At 40.6% G+C, this 22,334-nt stretch overlaps 1 protein-coding gene across 4 annotated transcripts in view; it reads right to left on the reverse strand.

The window, feature by feature from the left end:
- Pde7a (phosphodiesterase 7A) overlaps positions 1-22,334 on the reverse strand; it is an 82,155-nt gene that overhangs the window by 32,077 nt on the left and 27,744 nt on the right. For 2 of the 4 annotated variants that reach the window (XM_031376418.1, XM_031376419.1), the window contains exon 2: positions 2,132-2,192. In XM_031376418.1, the coding sequence (XP_031232278.1) occupies positions 2,132-2,192 (61 nt within the window). Of the gene's footprint in view, positions 1-2,131; positions 2,193-6,825; positions 7,624-18,640; positions 18,777-22,334 lie in introns of those variants that run through there. The other 2 variants (XM_031376420.1, XM_031376421.1) reach the window with 2 other exon arrangements.

The raw sequence follows: 22,334 nt of genomic DNA on the forward strand, positions 1-22,334 counted from the left end.
TAAGGGAGGCTCACTTCATGTACTGTGACTCCATCTTTATCTACCAAGGCCTCTTTTACATGGTTACTCCTTACTGTGACAAAGGTTTGTTGAACATGTTAGACCCAGGACATACCAGTGTACAAAGTTTACCTTCCCAAATACAAATAAAACAAACACAGAACTCCTTTCTACAGAGGAGTGTTAGAAGCTATAAAATAAGGTAAGAGGAACGGGGAATGGAGGGATGGGATGGGACAGTGTCATCAGGGGAGGCCTCACTGAAGAGGTTATCTAAGCAGGGACCTGCATTGGTGGCACAGTGAGCCGTATGGCTATCAGGAGGAATTCCACACACTAGGAAGAGCAAACATGAATACCAAGCCAGGAGCACACCTAGCATATTCACAACAAGTAAAAAGGCCAGAATGGCAGGGGTTCCAGGAAAGAGAATCTTGGAAGAGTGGGGTCAAAAAAGGCATCAGGGCTGGATCACCTTGGACCATGACCAGACTTGGCTATTCATCTGAGGCTGAAAGTCATCAGAGTACTCTGACTTAAGATGAGTTTATTATGTACTAAAAAAAAGTTCACCTGGGTTGCATCAATCACAACTCACGAAGACCAAGTAAGGAACAAGTGCAAGATGCAAGGCAAAAACCAGGGTTTGGATTGGGTAGAAATGTGATCAGGATGGTGAAATACTAGCTTTTGAAGGTACCCCCCCCCACAAGACTTGCCATTTAACTAGAGTATATAGGAGTTAAGAATTACTGCATTTTGGGAATTATGCCTACTTAGATGGCAAGATGTGGAAAACAAATCTTTTCAGGCCTATTGAAAGTGTGAGGTGTCTGTACCGAGGCCACTAAAGCATAGCCATAGAAAGAGGTGTCCGTATCATACCCATAAAACACAGAGCGCAGCACTGTGTCTGAAGACATAGGGAGAGGAAATGCAGAACAAACCCCTGCTGGACTAGAACAGAACAGAGGTGGCTAACACATGACACAGTGCACCAGAGAGGAAGGAGTAAGAACAAAATCAGAACCACAGGAAGCAACATGGGTAGATAAACTGTAAGGACTGGCTCAGGTTCTCAGAGCTGAAGGAAGAGTTCTAACCACAAAGAGAAAAGTTAGGAGAAAATATGCCTACTGAGAACTAACTGCATGTTTAACAGTATGAAGTAGAGAACAAGGGATATGTTTGAATGAAGAGATAATGCCAACGAAGTCAGGGAGATGAAAAACACATACAAACGCAGCTGGTTATACTGACTTGTGGAATTAGGAAATGTATAAGGTGCTTAATATCAAGTTCTCTCAGTAAGCTACTTGACCACAATATGAGGACGTGATCGTGTATTCTTGGACTTGTCATTGTAGTCCAAGACACTGTAATGCTTATATCATGAATCTCCTGTGTCATTTATGTAAACAATTTGAACCATTTATTTTCTGCCATGTCAATAAATGCTGATCATACAAGAGGGAGAGGGAATCGGACAGAAGCTTCCGCCAACTAGGGGGAAGGGAGAGTGAGGGAGATGCAGAGCAACATAAGGAGGAGAGGGTCCAAGAAGACACTGTAAGAAAAACCACCAAAGAGCCAGATCAATAATATGGGAGTACCATGGGCTAGGGCTAGGAGGTAGCCAGATTCACCTAGGAGGTTAAGGTAGATCATTTAACTGCTCAGCTATTGAGGTATAGCCTGAAATCAATCTTGGTTTCTCTGTGTGATTACTGGGGACTAGCAAAGGTAAAGGAATACAGCTGCTGGATTAATTTTATTACTTACATTTATACAGAAAATAATTCACCTTACATACTATGTTGGTACGCACAGTTAACTAGCAGTTGGCTGGCCTTTAGCAGCATTAAAAACCTATTTAACCTATGTTCCATGAAGGATGGTCTAAAACAGTTACAAAGCTGTACTCTAAAAGTACTGCCCTATTAAACTAGACTTTTAAATTGTCCTAACTCTAAAATGCCTCTTTTTAATCATTACGCTCAGTATTAGTTTTCAGATGCTAAACTTCAATTTCTGCTTCAAAAAGTGATGAAAGGTTACCCTAATGCAAGACATCTCATCTCAAATAACACAGCAGCAAAGCTAGCTGGGACAGATAAGAAGCTGTGCTTACCTAGCATGCGAATATACAACGCAGTCTGATCAGAACTGTCATAGGAAATAGCTCCACGTCTCTGAAAAAAAAAAGGCAAATATTTTAGTACATGATAATGAAATGTGATCTGAAATTTAATTCAATGAACATGTTTGTATTATTACATATCATTTGCAGCACACTGCACCAAACAATGTTGAATATACAAAATGCATCTGCTCTGGAAATCTCTAGCTATGAGACAGACAGACCCAACATAGCTAAGAACTCTAAGAAAAGGACGCAGAAGTGAAAGGTTTGTGATGGACACACAAGCTGATCCCACAGTGGGTGTGGGATGCTGAGGGTGGAACCCAGAGTCTTTGGCATGCTAGGCGAGCACTCGACCATTGAGCTGCCTCTCCAGCCCCACAGAAGTTGTTTACTAAAACAATCACAAGAGTTACTCAAAGGGAAGGAGGGGAGAAGAGTCAATCTGTTGCCAGTTCAGGTGCATCTTCCCCAAGCCCCAGGCCTTTATGTATTAGAGGAGTGACTATTTTAGGTCCCACTCACAAGTCTTCCAGTGGTCCCCACTGCACTGGAAGTGAGTCCCCTTACCACCATAATGTAGTCATGCAGTCCTCCTAAGTTTACCACCATGCCTAGTGTCTGCCTTCACAGTTACTCTTCCCTTGCCTGTGTCAAGCACTGCCATACCCGTGTCTATCTCTTAGGCCAGAATGAAGCATTGTTAGGCATACCTTGATTACTAAATAAAGCTGTAGCCATCTGAAAAATCACTGTAAGGCCTCCAGGCTACTGCCTTTAAAGCAGCAAATTTTACTAACAGTGTAAGAAAAAACCCAACCCAACCCAAAACAAAACAAAACACCAGCCAGGCGTGGCAGCACACACCTTTAACCCCAGCACCTGGGAAGGAGGCGTGGCAGCACACACCTTTAACCCCAGCACCTGGGAAGGAGAGGCAGCTCCGCCTCCTGGTTGCACTTAGCTAGCGTTATCCTACTTGCTTTGTATTAAAATAGAAGTTCTACAGAAGCTGGAACTTTATCTGTCTCAGTCACTACAATGCGGAGGCCTCTGAAATATGACCTATCACTTAATAAACTCTAAATAAATACATTGTTAATGAATGCACTTATTGCAAATAAAACATATGAACTAAGGAATAAATGGACAGTTACTGTCAGAATTGATACAAGTGAATACACTTCAAAATCTGGATGATAAAACTCACAAAACCTCTGATTAGTAGCTACGTTCCACACCAGCAAACGCCTAATCATTGCTGGCTACTCCAGACCCAGAACAAATCCCAACAATCAGAGCAGCACCTGACACATCAACGATAGAGAAGCTGGTGAAGTGGTTCAGTCGGTAAATGCTTGCTGCCGAGACTGATGGTTCAATCCCCTAGACTCACAGCGTAGGAAGAGAGGACCTATTCCTTCAGGATACTCTCTAACCTCTGCAGGCATGCTGTAGCATGATGAGTGCATGCACACATACACATGATTACAATAAAACTGTTTGTTTGAGACATGGTTCTTCTATGAAATGATGGCTGGCTTATATGTAGAACCTGATATGTAAACTGGCTGGCCTCAAACTCAGAGATCTGCCTCCTAAACGTTAGGATTAAAGTTTGTGTGCCACCATGCCTGCCTGTTGTTTATGTGTGTGTCATTGGAGCCAGTGTCACGATGTACTCATCTGTACAGTGATGTGACACCATAAAGACCTGAGGAGACAACTGAGCAGGGGTTTCTGGGATGATACTATTTAAAACATACACCAAAAAAAGAAAGGAAGGAAGAAAGGGAAGGAGAGAGGGAGGGTTCACAATCTCATCAGCAAAAATTAGCACACTGAAGCCATGTGATCAAAGTTCTATTCATAAGATTAATGATCTGCCCCACAAAACTCTGGCTGAGATTTACAGACACTTAACTAACATACATGTATCTACAAATCTCCGGGGAAGTAAGAACATTAACCTAAAAAATAATTATGAAAAAAGTTTACTTTAAGAAATTACATAGAATTGGTATGCAACCCAGTATATGTGTTTGTGTGTCTGCTGGGGCTGGGGTCAATCCCCAGGACCTGTACCTCAGGCACCTTCCCCCTTGTTTTGTGAAATCGTCTCTTACTTGGCCTAGAACTCACCAAGTAGGCTAGACTGACTAGCCAGAGACCTAAGGATGTGCTTGAGTACCCAGGGCTGAAATTATAAGCAGGCATCAACATGCCTGCGGACTGAACGAATGCAGGTTCTCAATGCTTGCACAGCATTTTACCACTTCAGTCCCAAGGTATATTCTTCATGTTCACTTGTCACCTAAGAAAAAAATAGGCTGAAACCTTGTATGACTTAATCCTTTAAAAAGTTCATGAAGTATAGAACAAACCTTTCAAACAAAACTAAATTCTATCAATACTCATTTCCTCCAACGATATGAAAGGATAGAGGCAGAATGAAGATTTTTAATGTGGAACTTTGTGCCCTTTCAACTTTATTGCATGTATAGTTATATTTCACAAAGTAAATAAAAAGTGCAAATCACCTAAAAAAAATCTACAAAGAAAGTATGATCTCAAATAGCAAAGAACTAATTCATAAGGACTACATCCCTACTAATTCATAAGGACTACATCCCTGGCCTCCAGCAACAGTGGGTACAACTGCGGCTGTCTCACAGTGACCTAGCTCTCTGCTATCATGTATGACATCTTTACTGCCAAATATTTGCTGATATTTGGGCAAAAAAGGTAAAATTTAATGTAGCTTAATTATTTTGATAATTACTTAATAAAATATTCAATTTGTTCTGTTAAATTATTTAATATAAATAGCCTAAGAACTGAATCCCAAGATACCTATCAAATAAATCCAAATGAAATTAAATTTTTTAAATAAAGAATCAACTTTTAAAATAAGTATTTGAACCCACAAATGAATATAAATCACACATGAACTTCCTTATAACTTACATTTAGTGAGTATCATGAAGTTTTCTAAGCAATCTAGCTAATCTAAAGTAACTCATTTTTAAAAAGTGAGTTACATTATGAATTAAAATGAAGTTTTATTCCACTTAAGAGTGTCACTTAAAAAATGTGCTTTAGATACCAAGACACAAGCTTAAGAAACGTTTCTTAAAAGATTATAATTTTTAAGTCCACATACTGGTAGAATTTTATTTTTAATAAAACTAGAAAAACAAATTTTATCAAAGTCCTGTGTCTCCATCAGTCCTGATGTCCTGTGGGCTGCCATCCACATTCCCATCACATTTCTCTAGAGAAAAGAAATAACCAAGGCTTCTACTCGTGACTCTTCTAATTGAGCCATCCTGGGAACAGCTTGTAAAGCAAACTAGTATAGGTCAAAACATGGGCGAGGCCAAGCTAATCAGCAACCAGCGGCTACAGCATAAACAAGTTAAACCGTAGGCTCCAAAGAACCACGGCCGTTCAAGCCATGGCTCTGGAGCAGGTTGAGTCATTCTTCCATAAAGACTTCATGCAGGTAAGTAACAAAAGGTAGACATTGTCCCCAATATTAGTTAACACGTAACTTTTAAAGACAGGCATGATAAAAGCAACAATAGATAATGTTCTAGATGTCTTCATAAAAAATCTCACTTAATCCACAAGAACTCTGATAGGTAACCTTTATCCCCCACTTTGCACACTGGTAATTTTAGCTAATGAATTTAAACACAGGGGTCTAAGTAAAACTTCTGGAAACAACATTGGAAAATCATATCACATACGCAACAAGATGGAACCTGGTCAAAATTCCAAAACTATTTTCCCCAAAATATATAGCAAAACAAGTTTTTTTTAGAATACACATCTCCTAATATGTACTAAAAAGACAAGCTTTTGACTGCCTAAAACACTCAATTGTGAACAATTAAACAGTAGCCTTTCTATGTCACTGGAAGGAGAACATTAACTTTACAGGCACTTTCTGTTGCTTAGCAAACAAAGACAGTGCTGCGAGTCTTAATTATTATTTGCCTTCTTAATAGAGAAACAAAAGGAGCTGCATGGAAAATGAAAGATATAACCGTTTCTATGAAAGTATAGAAAATAGTTTCAAACAGTGTCAACTTAAATGTCTTCGGCTTCAGGCTCAGGTCTAGGTTGCAAGCTGGCTAGCTACTACACACTATCAAGCGTTTCTCAACTGAATTTAACTTCAAAACATAGCTCATAATTATATTTTTGTGAATGTATTTTAGCTATAGTCCAAAAAAAAATAAAAACAAGGAATATACAATAGGATGGGTTTTGTTTTATAGTTTGACATTGTTTAGAATATTCGCAACAATTATACTTTACACATATAAATATCAGTCACCCTTTTTTTTTCTAACAGAAAATATTTAAAACACAATACTCAAAAGTCTGGCTTGTTTAATTCTATAAAGTCTTCAAAGTCAGAATTCTTTAAAGGGACGCTCCTTTGCTTCTAAAGAATGACAGCATAAAAAGCCGTAAGAGCACTAACACAAGGTAAAGGAAAAAAGAAAAAACCCACATCCCACAAATAGCAATTTTAATCCTTTTCACTGACAGAACTCAGAGCTCCTTGAAATCAAAAAGATCAAAATCAATATAAAAGAGTAACTATCCCACACCAATCAAATATGCAAATATGATTATTGTCACAATGCTGAGAGCAAAGATTCTTTTACCTTAGAGGTGATCCACTTGATCAGAACCAAAGCCAGACACCAGATCAATGTGATTCCCATTAGATCAACCAAAAGTCCACCACATAATCTCTCCTTAAAGAGTCGGGTGAATAGCAGCCGTCCCAGGGCAGAAGAGAGGAGGACACTGACTGCCTTGAACCTCAGGCAGCTGCCTTCAGACGGTGGTCACCTGACTCCTCTGGGAATGCCTGGCTAGCCTTCTTGCCCAGCACATGCTTAATGCCACAACCCGACCACTACTACAGAGCAGGAAAACAGTACTGGAAGACAAGAAAAATCTAGCTGGTCTAATAATCTCACAAAAGGTCTCAGGTTAGCCCAAGCATGTCTGTAATCTTTGTTCTACAGAGTATTTTAAAACAATTTTCAAAAATGCTTGGCAAGGCTAAAACTTTCCTCATTCTTTTCATGGAGGCCAGTTTTGCAAGCATGATACCATCACACTTGAAAATAGTAGAGCATTTTGCACTTTACCTCTGAGTACTGAATTTCTTCAAACTTTTGTTTTCTTCCAATCTGGGATTACTTTATGACAACAGTGGCTGCTGCAAATGTGATCTGTGCCATTTAAACTCACTGGTCATTCATTCATTTTGGATTTACTGACAAGGCCATGTATTTTCATGTAATAAAAGATATTTGTTCTCAAGTTCTAAGAAAGTCTAGTTCCTGTAATATTAGGGTACATGTCTTGCTCTCGTGACTGTGAGCGAGTGAGCTGTCCAGAAACAAAGCTTGTCTCTCTTCATCCAACTTCACCACCTCCCACAGCATCCAACAAGTTACTTTTAATAAAGAGCCTCTCATGAAACTCTCAATCAAGAATTTAGCAAATATTTATTAAGCTTCTGTTCAGCAGCAGGCTCCATGTTAATGACAAAAATGTCTCAAATCATAGTGATCGCAAACATGGCTCCTGCCCTTCAGACGATTATAGATCATATTAACCAAATGGCTGCAAACAAACACCAAACTGCTAGAGACGGAAAAGAAACAACAAAACCGAGAAAGTCCAGTGCAGAGAGATGGGTCAGAGCAGGCTGCAGGACGGGAACACAGGCCAGGCCATGCAGAACTGTTGGGAGCCCGTGCTAAACAGTTTAACACTTTAGCCAGGATAGTTCAGGGGTTAGGGGGTGGCTGGGCAGTTGGGACATCGTTGCAGAGGCTCCAGAAAGAGCTGACGACAGCTGGACGACAGAAATAAACACTCAGGAGATACTGTGCCACGGGTTTCAGAATACAAGGAGACAAGATCATCTGCACACACCCACCTTACAAATGATAGTTAACATATTTAAACAGAATCCAAACAGTAATCAATGTAATTTGTTATCCATTCATTCCTCAGTACAAGAGACTTATTTGGCTTATAGGTGGGAGGAATGGTGGGAGGGAGAGGGGGAGGGAGGGAGGAAGAAGAGGAGGAAGAGGAGGAGGAGAGAATGAATTTGAATGAATGTAGGTCAGGGGATATCAATCAAATGTCCAGATACGTGTTTTCTTCTAACTTACAAGATTGAGATTAAACTCAGGACATTAGAGGCCTTCACCCAAGTGCCTCTATACACAGAATCACCTCATTAATATTTAAAAGAACTTAATTCTATACCTATCAAAAGTAAAATATGCAGGAATGCAGTTGTCTAAATTATGGTTTTCCTAAATTGAAATTATTTATAACAGAACCATAAACTTCACACATCTTGCTATATCAAGACACAATAACAAGATGCAACATTCAAATTCTGACCTTAAGTTGTGCAAGGATTACATCATGAAACTAGGTTTGGCTATTGGGGTCTCTGATGCTCTGCTCCAGTAAGGCTCCAACAACCAAGACCCAAGGGCAGAGGTTGAGCAGAGAGCACCTTGGCACTCTCAGTGCTCTACTTATCCATGCAGGGCCTGGGCCTGGCACCTCTGTGATGCCCAGGAATTCATCTCTTAGCACCTTTACACTTCTTGCCAGTCAGCTGCTAAGATGCTTATTTTAAGAAGCCAAATATAAAATTGAAATTCTTCATACACTATTTAATGTTTAATGTGTTTTTGTTTATGGTGAACATAAGAATTTGCATTTTCTTTCAAACTAAAAGGGAAGAGCTGAGAGGAGAAGAGAAAGAACCAGGATTCAGAAACACTGTAAAAAAGAACAATAAGAAAGGTAAGGTCAAAGTTCTCTTATTTAAATGAACTTCTGTTGGGATTGTTTTTACCATCTCAAAACTTGGTGTCCATGTTCTATGATTGTAGGATTTAAACTACTATTGTTATCCTTTTCAAGATTTTGGCAGTTTTGGGTGACAACTTTTAACTTTTCCATAATCTTAAAGTAATTATAAGCATGAGTCCAATAAGCAAACCTATAGGCTATCTTGGTGTCTCAGGACAATAATCTTTCTCCTAAATTGAAGACCTAGCTACTTGTGAAAAATCAGGACTAAATTTTTTACTCTTTTCATGAGGAGGAATTACATGCTCATTTCCATATAATATTGGGTTACAATGTGTCAAACTGTATAATTGAGAATGACCATATGACAGACGTGATGTCACCAAGACAGATGTGATATCAGTATGATGATGTGATGTTACTATGACACATGTGATGTCTAACCCAAGATTTTGTACCCTGAAGAAAGACACCAGGATAATGTGACACTGACAGATTTTCAGGTAAAAAGGACAAGAAAAAGAAGTTGGGATAGATGCTCCACCATATAACAAGGACACATGCTCCACTATGTTCATAGCAGCCTTATTTATAATAGCCAGAAGCTGGAAAGAACCCAGATGTCCCTCAACAGAGGAATGGATATAGAATATGTGGTACATTTACACAATGGAGTACTACTCAGCTATTAAAAACAATGACTTCATGAAATTCTTAGGCAAATGGATGGAACTAGAAAATATCATTCTGAGTGAGGTAACCCAGTCACAAAAGAACACACATGGTATGCACTCACTAATAACTGGATATTAGCCCCCAAACTCCAAATACCCAAGATACAATTCACAGACCACAGGAAGCTCAAGAAGAAGGAAGACCAAAGGGTGGATACTTTGGTCCTTCTTAGAAGGGGGAACAAAATACTCACAGGAGCAAATTCAGAGACAAAGTGTGGAGCAGAGACTAAAGGAAAGGCCATCCAGAGACTGCCCCACCTGGGGAATCCATCCCATATACAGTCACCAAACCCAGACACTCCTGTGGATGCCAAGTAGTGCATGCTGACAGGAGCCTGATACAGCTGTCTCCTGAGAGGCTCTGCTAGAGCCTGACAAATACAGAAATGGATGTTCGCAGCTAACCATTGGATTTAGCACAGGGTCCCCAATGGAGGAGCTAGAGAAAGGACTGAAGGAGCTGAAGGGGTTTGCAACCCCATAGGAAGAACAATATCAACCAACCAGAGCTCCCAAGGTCTAAACCACCAACCAAGGAGTACACATGGTGGGACCCACGGCTCCAGCAGAGGAGGGCCTTGTCCAGCAACAATGGGAGGAGAGGCCCTTGGTCCTGTGAAGGCTCGATGCCCCAGGGTAGGGAATGTGAAGGCTCGATGCCCCAGGGTAGGGAATGTGAAGGCAGGGAGGCAGGAGTGGGAGGGTGGGTGGGGGAACACCCTCATAGAAGCAGGAGGAGGGGGGATGGGTAGGAGGTTTCTGGGAGGGAATTGGGAAAGGGGATCACATTTGAAATGTAAATAAATAAAATATTCAATTAAAAAACAAAACAAAAAAGCAAAAACACACAAAAAAGAAGGTAGGATAGGCTCAGTATAGTCAGAAAAATGCTGCCTGCAACCACAAGATGCGATTAGTACTAATAATATATCCACAAATGGTTAAAAGAAAAAGATTCACAATATCTTCTGTTGGCAAGGGATGGCTTGAACACATATTCATAACTGTTTTGTTCATCACAATCAAGACTGGTGACAACTCGGCCACCCATGAACCAATGAACAATACATTATGTTATATAGCAAAGGCAAGTTCTTCAGTAATACAATGAAGAAAAGCACAAATGCAAACAACAGTCCATATACATACAATGAACAGACAGACAAACGCAATTACAGACTTCTAATTAAAAGAAAAAAGTTACAAAGCTGAGAGATAAAAAGCTAATCTTCTACAGGACAACAGTAGTCATGTAAATGTAGTAATGTGTAAATGCCGTAATGTGTAAATGTCGTAATGTAAATGTAGTAATGCGGGAGCTTCAGCACCGAGCTAAGACTCTGAGTTACACTTTTGGCACACTGTAACCCAATATACGATGAAAATGAGCATGTTCGAAAAGCCAGGAAGAACACAGTCAGCAGGAAACATTTAAACCAGATTTCAGGAATCACAACTGGACAGCAGTGACACAAACCTCATCAGGGGTCACTGGGAAGTAGAGGCGCCATCTACAGAGGAATATAGCAGCTTGACTAGGAGGTTATGTACGGGTGAACACACTTGTTAAAATCCCCAGAACTGTGTGCACATTATGGCCACAGGAAGTTTAACACAATTACTGTGTGAAGTTAAACCTCAAGTGGTGAAGTGACAAAGTCTAGAAAAGTAGTAAAACTTTTCTGTCAATCATACTACAAAATTTGAATTGTATGCAAAGACAGTCATGAACAAATTAAACTTTTGAAACAATAAGATGTCCTATATGAGAAGAAGACTTCAGTCTGCGAAGTTGTCTGTAAGAAAGCTATTGCCCCACCAAGAAGAGACGATGCCCCAAGGGCAGACAAGGAGGACAGTAAGAGGCTGATTTGCTGTGTATCTGAGCACAGCTAAGTGGAAACAGCCATCCATTTTGTGCTGTCTCACAGGTCCAAGGCCTTGGAGGAGCTGACCCGGAAAGGGAGACTTAGTAGTAACCCTACCACTACCCGGAGCTGCATGGAGACTAGGGTTATCACAATAAAGATGGCCAAATCAAAACCTTTAGCCTCACAAATAGAAGAGGATGGGGGAAGACAGTAGTCCAAAACTTAAATGGTAATTATTCAAGCTAAACAGCAACCCCCCCGCCCATCACACACCTTCTCTCATAGAGATATTTGTAGATGATGCTCCGGGTCCTCTCATACCTCAACAGTACTAAGGCCAGAAAAGAAACTTGAAACAATCCACAAGGCAAGTGCCTTAGATAGGGTTTCTACTGCTGCGACAAAACACCACCACCAAAATAGTTGGGAACGAAAGGATTTATTTGGCTTATACTTCCAGATCATAATCCATCGCTGGTGGAATCAAACAGAGCAGGAACTTGGAGGCAGGAGCAGATGCAGAGGCCATAGAGGATGCTGATTACTGGCTTGCCTTACTGACTTTGAACTCAGAGCTCTGCATGCCTCTGTCTCTTGAGTGATGGGATTACACATGTGTACCGACACGCCTGGACCTAAACTTTAACTCTCTTTTACAAGATCTTTATAAGCATAGCCACTATACCTCAAAATCTAGACCACACCTGTGCCCTCCATTTCTGGATTGTAGTTCATTTCAGATATAGTCAGGTTGACAACTGAGAAGAGCCATCACAGCAAGTGACAAGAAGGTTGAACAAATATCAAACTGAGGACTAGGGATGTGGCAGTTAGCTAAATGCTCTCTGAGCACAACCGGTTGGATTGCCAGCACCAGATAAACCAGGCAAGGTGGCCTATGATCCTAGCTCTCTGGAGTTGGAAGCAGAAGGATCGAGACAAGAAATTAAAGGTCATTCTCAGCTCCTCAATGAGTTACACAACAGTCTGGAATGTATGGGACTCTATCCCTAAAAACAAGCAACTAAAACCAAACACAATGCTCATCCAGCAAACTGAACCTGTACTGGCTGGTTTTTTGTCAACTTGACACAAGCTGGAGTTATCACAGAGAAAGGAGCTTCAGTTGAGGAAATGCCTCCATGAGATCCAACTGTAAGGCATATTATCAATTGGTGATCAAGGGGGTAGGGACCCTTGTGGGTGGTACCATCCCTGGCTGGTAGTCTTGGGTTCTATAAGCAAGCAATCTGAGCAAGCCAGGAGAAGCAAGCCAGTAAGGAACATCCCTCCATGGCCTCTGCGTCAGCTCCTGCTTCCTGACCTGCTTGAGTTCCAGTCCTGACTTCCTTTGGTGATCAACAGAAGTGTGGAAATGTAAGCTGAATAAACCCTTTCCTCCTCAACTTGCTTCTTGATCATGATGTTTGTGTAGGATTAGAAATCTTGATTAAGACAGAACCCCCCATTTAGATCCAGCACAGTCAAAAATCTGGTTCCAATACTCTTCACTTCTCTTCAGGAGATGAAAGCAAAGTATACCATCTAATGTTAAAAATCTTTCAGTTCTGACATGCACACTGATTTGCATATTGCCTAGCTGAGACAAAATCTGTGTCCTTATCATTTTTGTTATTTACTAGGAAGGGTGAATGGATCTACTTAACAAAAACTCTGAAAATATCCCAACACTGAAGAAGTTCAAAGAATTGGGTCCAGGGATGACAACTGCAAAGCGCTGGGAGCTGCAGTTACATCTTCTAAAATGACTCCATGAACTCTATGAAAACTAAGAACACTCAACAAAAATGAAGTCTAGGCTGGAATGCAAGAAGAGCACAGACACTGGCTTTTACTCAGGTAAAAGCACACTGTAATCTAACATCTTAGGTTTTCCAAATCTCTTGGGTAAAATAAAAAAAAAACCAACAAAGTCCAGGATCTGGCCAACGTTCAGAGCAACCTGGTAACCAGGACTGATGGAGGAGAGTGAACACTAGTCACCACAGATCAACTCCAGTAACCAGGACTGATGGAGGGGAGTGAACACTAGTCACCACAGATCAACTCCAGTAACCAGGACTGATGGAGGACAGTGAACGCTAGTCACCACAGATCAACTCCAGTAACCAGGATTGATGGAGGAGAGTGAACACTGGTCACCACAGATCAACTCCAGTAACCAGGACTGATGGAGGACAGTGAACACTAGTCACCACAGATCAACTCCAGTAACCAGGACTGATGGAGGGGAGTGAACACTAGTCACCACAGATCAACTCCAGTAACCAGGACTGATGGAGGACAGTGGACGCTAGTCACCACACTCCACACTCACTTAGAGAGCTGCAATTAAGTCATGTGCACTTTGAAAACCATCATGTAGGGAAAATAGCACAAAATCATGAAAACTGGCACACAAACACCAAATCAGTACACTTTAGAGAAATTGATTTCAAAGGCAATTAAGACAATCAGTAAATCAAATTAAAGAAGTCTAACTAGAACAATTCATGAAAAACCATTCAAATCGAGAATTATTTTCTCAACACCATATGTGTACATTAGAACAGGAAGCATATAATTATAATAGTTTAATTTGAAATAGACAAAGAATTTAGAAAGCAAAAATAATGTGATTTGCATTGAAGTACATGGTGCTTTGTGTTTTTAAAGCTTTAAAAGATTTTAAAGCTTTGTGTTTATAACTAACATTCTGTGAAGAAATTTAAAAGTTAAATCATGTGGTAGTTTGAATAAAAATGGCTCCTATAGGCTCATATGTTGAATGCTTAGTCATAGGGAGTGGCACAACTGAATTAGGATTAAGGGGTGCTTGTTAGGATGGGTGTGGCCTTGTTAGGTTAGGGTCAGTGTCTCTCTCTCTGCTGCCTGTGGATCCATATGTAGAACCCTAAGCTACTTCTCAAGCGCTCAAGCGCTATGTCTGCCTACACATAGTCACACTTCCTCATGACAATAATGGGCTAAACCTCTGAACTATAAGCCAGTTCCAATTAAATTCCTTCTCTTATAAAAGCTGCTTTGGAGAGATAGCTCAGTGATTAAGAGAGTAGTTAAGAGCTGCTCTTTCAGAGGAGCTGGATTCAATTCCCAGCACCCACACTGTGGCTTACAAACTTCTATAGATGTGATCCAATATCCTCTTGTGGCCTCTACAGGCTCCAGGCATGCAAATGGTATACAGACATGCACAGAGGCAAAACATCTATACACGGAACAATACAATTAAAAAGCTAAAAAAGAAAAAAAGTTCCCTTGGTCATGGTGTCTCTACACAGCAATAGAACAGTAACTAATACAATCTGTGTTATCTAATAGCAACAAAACATTCTAAAAAAATTCTAAGTGAGATTCAAGCATCCTTATTTGTGCTTCTTTGGGTCTGTGGAGGGTAGCCCGGGTATCTTGTATTTAAGGCTAATATCCACTTATAAGTGAGTGCATACCATGTATGTCCTTTTGGGACTGGGTTACTTCACTCAGGATGATATTCTCAAGTTCCATCCCTTCTGCCTGCAAAATTCATGATATCTGTTTTTTATAGCTGAATAATATTTTCATTGTGTAGATGTCCTGCATTTTCTTTATCCATTCTTGAGGGACATCTAGGTTGCTTTCAGTTTCTGGCTATTATAAATAAAGCTACTATAAACACAGTGGAGCAAGTGCTTCTGTGGGATGTTGGAGCATTTGGGGGGGAGGGGTATATGCTCAGGAGTGGTATAGCTGGTCTTGACGTACAATTATTCCCAGTTTTCTGAGAAGCCACCAAATTGATCTCCAAAGTGGTTGTACAAGTTTGCACTCCCACCAGCAATGGAGGAGGGTTCCTCTTTCTGCACATCCACATCATTATGTTCTGTCTCTTGAGTTTTGATCTTAGCCATTCTGATGGGTGTTAAGATGGAACCTCAGAGTTGTTTTGATTTGCATTTCCCTCATGACTAAGGACTTTCTTTGAACATTTCTTTAAGTGCTTCTTGGCCATTCAAGATTTCTTTGTTGAAAATTCTGTTTAGCTCTGAACCCCATTTTTAATTGGGTTATTTGGGTTGTTGGTATCTAACTCTTTGAGTTCTTTGTAAATTTTGGATATTAGCCCCCTGTTTGATGAAGATCCTTTCCCAATCTCTAGACTTCTGTTTTGTCCTATTAACAGTGTCCTTTGCCTTACAAAAAGCTTTGCAGTTTCATGAGGTCCCATATATTAATAAAATTGTGATAAGAGGCAGATAGAGTAACTGGGAGGAAGGGGGGATATGAAACAGAATGGTGGGAGTCAGGATCAGGTGTGGGGAAGGATAGGAGAGATGGCTAGATGGCCATGAATATAAATGGAAATCTGCAATTGACAGGGTGAGGAGGAGGGGAGTGTCCCAGGACGAGACAGAGACCTAAGGGAGGTAATAAATCAATGGGGGTGATCTTAGCTGGGACTCACAACATTGGGGCTATAGAACCTGAAGAGGCCACCTCCTGTAGCCAGGCAGGAACCCCAGTGAAAGGATAGAGACACCAATACACCCAAAACTTTCAACCCCAAATTTATCCTGTCAACAAGAAATGCACATAGGAGAGACAGGGCTGAGTCTGAGGGAATGGCCAACCAATAACTGGCCCAACGTGAGACCCATCCCAGAGGCAAGCACCAAGCCCTGAAAGCGTTAAGAACACTCTGCATTGCAGACAAGAACATGTTGTCCTCTGAGAGGCTTCACCCAGGAACTGACTCAGACAGATAGATGCAGACACCCACAGCCAAACAGTAGGTGGAACTTGTGGATTCTTATGGAGAAATAGGAGGAAGGATGGTGGACTCTGAAGGGGATAGAAGACTATCACAATCAACTAACTTGGACCCCTGGGGCTCTCAGAGTCTGAACCACCAACCAAAAAACATACATAGGCTGGACCTAGGCTTCCCCCCATATATGTAACAGATGTGCAGCTTGGTCTTCATGTGGGTCCCGATCAACTGAAGCCGGATGTCTTACGGTTTTACTGCTGTGAACAGACACCATGACCAAGGCAAGTCTTATAAAGGACAATATTTAATTAGGGCTGGCTTACAGGTTCAGAGGTTCAGTCCATTATCTGAAGGCTGCGATGACCCCACTGGCTTCCAGGCAGCTAGGAGGAGGGTCTAAAATCCCACACCGTCACTGACACACCTATTCCAACAGGGCCACACCTTCTAACAGTGCCACTCCCTGGGCTGAGCATATACAAACCATCACACAGGGGCTATCCCAAAAGCTGTTGCCTGTACCTACGACATGTTCTCCTAGCTGTTGCTTTGTCTGGCCTCAGTGAGGGAGGAAGCCCTAGTTTTGCAGAGACTTGATGAGCTAGGATAGGGGAATACCTGGGGGAGGGGGCACTGGCTCAGAGGAGAAGTGGGGAGGGTGATGGGGGAAGGATTGTGGGGTGACTGGGAAAGGTGCAGTGAGTGGGATGTTAAGTGAGTAAGTAAAAAATAAAATAAATTCTTTTCTTGGGCTGGGGATTAGCTCAGTGAGAGTGCAGACCTAGCACTCACAGGGTGTGGTTTTTGCCTGTACTGAAACCATTCATCCTAGAGAAAAGAGGGAGAATGGGAAGAACTTTTCTAATGGATGAGGGGGATTTAAGTTTCTGCTTAAGGCATACAGTTTCTGTTTGGAATGATGAAAAAGTTTAAGAAATATAGAGTTGTGATGGTCATGTAACACCATGGATACACTTAATGCCATGCAATCTGTCCTAAAATGTTAAGACAGTAAACACTTTTTTTAGGTTTAACACAATAAAACATATACAAAATATTCTTTTATGTTCTTTAAAGTTTGGAATTTTCTTTTTCAAGTCTAAAATTTATGCAAACAATATGTTTCTAAAGCAGGAGCAAGAAGCATCCCTGATGGGTCATCTGACCGCTGACTTCAACGCAGGGCTTACTCTTCCTAGACATTTAGCCTCTTACACTTTTAAAAATACATATCTTTAAAATATTATTGTACATATGTATGTATTAAGTGTATGTTTGATGTACCTATGTTTGTACTTTTGTGTGTGAGAGTACATGCATGCCACAGCAAATGTGTGGAGGTCAGAGAACAGTCTTTGGAATGTAGGGGTTAGTCCCTGCCTTCTATCGTGCATGTGTGTATCTCTGTGTGTGTGTACACCATGAGACATATACACCTAGACATATGTCCTATTCAATACAACAAAAGAGACAAATCTGTACAGAGAGGAAAAAAAGGAACCCAGAGAGAAATAAATCATAAGCCCTCTCATCAGACTGCATGATTAATACCTCAGTACATACCCTTCTCTTTCTTATTACGAATAAGATGGAAGATACCAATTTTCAATTCTCTCTTGTGGCACAAATGTAACCCTATTATTTTTTTTTATCCTGAATACTCTACTGCCCCCAAATAATTACTCATACTTCCCTGAGCACAGCCTGAACATTATTACTGCCTATCTTTCTTGCAACTTATTCTCAATTTAGAATAGATATATACCCTGACTTAAAAGGTACATCAATTTTTAAAACTCCAACATATGTATATGAAAAAAGTAAAATTCTATTACTTTTGGCTGTGACACTATTTCACAACTTAACCAGAGAAGCTTACTAAAAAAACTGAAATAGGTAGATTGATAAAACTAAAAGATTAGATTCATTTTTATGGTCAATAAGGAACCCTTTATATATTCAGTACACACACACACACACACACACACAAACACACACACACAAACACACATACTGAAGAATCAAACACATATAAAGAGTTTACCCCAATTTAAAAAAAATCTGGATTAAATCTGGACATCTTAGAGAAAATGGACTGACAAGCACATGTGGGACATTCCATCTAAACTCCACAGAACACACTTTCTTCTCAGCAGCCCATGGTTCACTTTGTGAAACAGGCCATATACTGGACACAAAGCAAGTCCAAATAAGTATGTGAATATTAAAATAATTCTACCTGCCCACAGGAGAACAATCAGAAATCAACCTCAAGAGAAGCTGTGGAACATAGACTCATGGGACCGAACAAGCACTGTTGATGATCAATTCTTCTAGAAGAAATAAAAGAAACTCATGAATGCCCAGAGTTGAATGAAAACAAAAACACAATATAGCAAAGTCTGTGGGTGTGATGAAAGCAGTCCAGAAGTGGAATTGCCTAAGTACCTGCGTTAAACACACCAGAAAGAGTTCATGGTGCACCTCAGGGCTTTGAAAAACAAGAACAAACCAATGTAATGTGAACAGATGGAAATAATTGAGTGAAGAAATGGCGTGGAGAGAATCTTAGGCTCTTATGGGAAGATCTCTTATGCTCATGGATTACAAGAATTAATATTGTAAAAATGGCCATGCTACCAAAAGAAGCCCAGTGTTTATGTAACCTCAATGGAAACTTCAGTGCCAGTCTTCGCAGAAATACCAGAAAAAAAAAACCCTAAAATTCATAAGGAAAAACAAAACACTCCATTACCAGAAGCAATCCAAAGCAAATAGAATAAGGTTGGAGATGTCACCTGACTTCAAGTTACACCGTAGAACCATAGAACAAACCTAGCATGCTACTGGTCCAACACTGGACATGCTGATCAGTGCACTGAATAAAGGACTTCAATATGAACCCCAGCCACCAGAGTTGTTTTTAGCATATATTAATTATCCTTCATCGTGGGTTTCATGACACATTTGTGCACATGTACATGATTATATTCATCTTCACTAACTTTCTCTTCTCAACTCCCACTTTTGTGAGTGTGTGCATATGTATCCCGATGAGTTTCATCAGGGTTGCTTACAGGAGCATGGATGAAAGGTCATTTACAGGAACATGGCACCTTGCCAGTGTCTACACCACTAAAGATGTCGACCTCCACCAGGAACCATAAACCGCCTTAAATCCCCAGGAAAGGGTGGGCCCTTAGGAATCCCTCCTCTCCATGACAGGAGGGTGACAGGCCCAATCTCAGACAGGTTTTATGTAGGTCATTACAGCCGCTTAAAGCTCAAGAGTGTCATGGCCATATGACAGCCAGAAGACAATGGCCCACAACACTCCACCCAGTCTTACTCCTCCTTTCTCCTCACTCTTCTGTGATTTACTGCTAAGCCTCTGAGCCTTGGAGGAGGAGATACGGCTGTCAAATTTACAGCTCAACATCCAACAGTCATTTATTCTCCACACTTGAACCAATTATGAGTCCATCACTAACCACTGTCCACCACAAAGAAGCTCCTTTGACCAACTTGTACAGCAACGCTAATCTATGAGGTTAAGTATAATGGCTTGAAAGACCATTTGACAGGCACATCCATTTAGCAAGACAGCTATAAGATCCCTACTAGGGCCTCAGTCATGGGCATCTGACCAGGTTTACAGTATCAGATATGCAACCCCTCCTGTAGAGCAGGCCCGGATTTCAGGAAGAGAGTAGTTACCCACACTTCTCCTGTCATAACAGCTCTTTGCCTGCTACTGCTGTTACAGAATCCAGGTTCAGGCTGAGTAAGACGGCTGATGACACGTCTCCTCAGCAGCACTGTGAGGCCTAGCCAGCATGGAGGGGATGTCTAACTCAGTTCCAGCTTGACTCATCTATGTCCTGTAACCAGAGCATGTTACATCTTCAGTAAAAGCACGCATATGTGTGTGTGTGTTTGTGTGTGTGTGTGTATAAAATAGACATTGAAGAAAATATGTAAGGCTTAAAATCATCTACAGTTAACACTATAAAACAAATGTTCAAACCACTACTTATAGCAATTTAATCCTGTGGCAATTTAAACTACTGTAAAGTTGTAGTTAAAAAAAAAAAAAAAGATGCATTCAGTGTACAAATAAATAAAACTAGATTGCTTATGATCAAGGGTAGGGGAAGGAGGGGTGACAATGGCTGTCACTGGGCATAGCTTTTTTTTTTTCCTTTTATTTATAGATGAGTGTATGTCTATATGAGTACATGCATATATAGATAACAGGGCCAGAATGCGGTGTTAGAGATCTTCTGGGGTTGGAGTTACACACAGAGTGCTGCGAGCTGTCCAGTGCTGTGCTAGGAACTGAACTCAGGGTCCTCTAAAGACCAGCAAGCATTTAACAACTGAGTCACCTTTTCAGGCCCATCACTTAAAAAAAAAAGTTAGTAATTTGGGATTTTTTTTTTTTTTGTAGATATCAGTGAAAAATGTACTACTTTATAAATTTACTTACAACTACTTAGTTGTACAGCTTAATGTACGTAAGTTATCTTTTAAATGTGTTTATTTAAACATTTAAAATTTTTAACTCTGAAAATATCTATGAAAATACTAACATTGTGCCAGATTAATGTGTCTATACAAATCTTAAAACAGGCTGTCTCTTGGTGCCTTTACACATGTCTTGAGTGTTTTATGCAATGTGTTATTGATTAACTGGGGTTTGAATTGGCCTTCTTCCCAGAAAGATACTCAGATATTACATGTGCCTGTCCATTTGCTCTACTACAATCTATTTAATGGGGATTCTTTTTCTCACTGAAAGGTCTTGGCACCCTTGTTAAAAATTACCTGGCTACAGACATCAGTTTACTTTTGGATTTTCAACTCTATCTCCTTGATCTGTGTCCGTGGTTGGGCCTACTGAAGTTATCATGGCCTGATTCCACTAATTTCTAAAACCTCTCTTTTTTTTCTTTTTCTTTTTCGAGACAGGGTTTCTGTGTGTAGTCCTGGCTGTCCTCAAACTCAGAAATCCACCTGCCTCTGTCTCCCAAGTGCTGGGATTGAAGGTGTGCGCCACCACTGCCTGGCGTCCACTAAATTCTAAAGTGCTAGGATTGAAGGCGTGCGCCACCACCGCCTGGCATCCACTAAATTCTAAAGTGAGGAAATGCCGGCTCTATGTTGTCCTTTTCTTTTTTTGTTCTCTTTAGGATGAGGGTTTTGTTTTTTGTTTATTTCCTATTTGTGGGCTCTTACATTTCCATTTACCTTCTAAATTTTTTAGCTGGTCACTAATTCCTATAGTGACATCAGCTAGAATTCTGAAAGGGTTACACGGAATCTTTATAGGTGGAGAGGGCCCTGCTGGCACATTAACAACAGCATCTTTCCATTAGGTGATCATTAGAGATCATTCTGTCTCCTGTGCTTGTTTTCAGTTTCCTCATTGCGTGGCACACGCTGGCCCAGGACTCACTACATAGGCCAGGTTTCCCGTTTGGATTTCATGTTCAGGTTGTTGATTGAAAGCGCTGGTTTCAGCGTACAGTTGATTCCGTGTACTACTCTTGCACACTGTGACTTTGCTGAACTCTAGTATTAGTTTTCATGACTTTCCAGAAATTTCTTTCCTATTTTTGACACAGACGCTCATCTAACTGTGGCAAGTTGTACTTCCTTTGCAGTGTATAGGAATCTCTGTTCATTTTCATCTGTTTAATTTACCTTGGTAGAATCTCTAATACATTTCTGAGCAGAATAAGCACAAGCAGACCGCTTTATCCCATTCCTGATCTAACAAGGAAAGCATCCAGTCTTCCATCATTACATTCAACAGGAGCAGGTGGTTGGTTGATTTGTTATCTGTCAGTTGAGCAAGTTCTCTTCTATTTTTAGTTTTCTAGTGTAGTAGTTTGGATGAGAATGGCTCTTATAAGCTCATATATTTGAAT

The sequence above is a fragment of the Mastomys coucha genome, unplaced genomic scaffold, assembly GCF_008632895.1.
Source record: "Mastomys coucha isolate ucsf_1 unplaced genomic scaffold, UCSF_Mcou_1 pScaffold17, whole genome shotgun sequence".
NCBI lineage: Eukaryota > Metazoa > Chordata > Mammalia > Rodentia > Muridae > Mastomys > Mastomys coucha.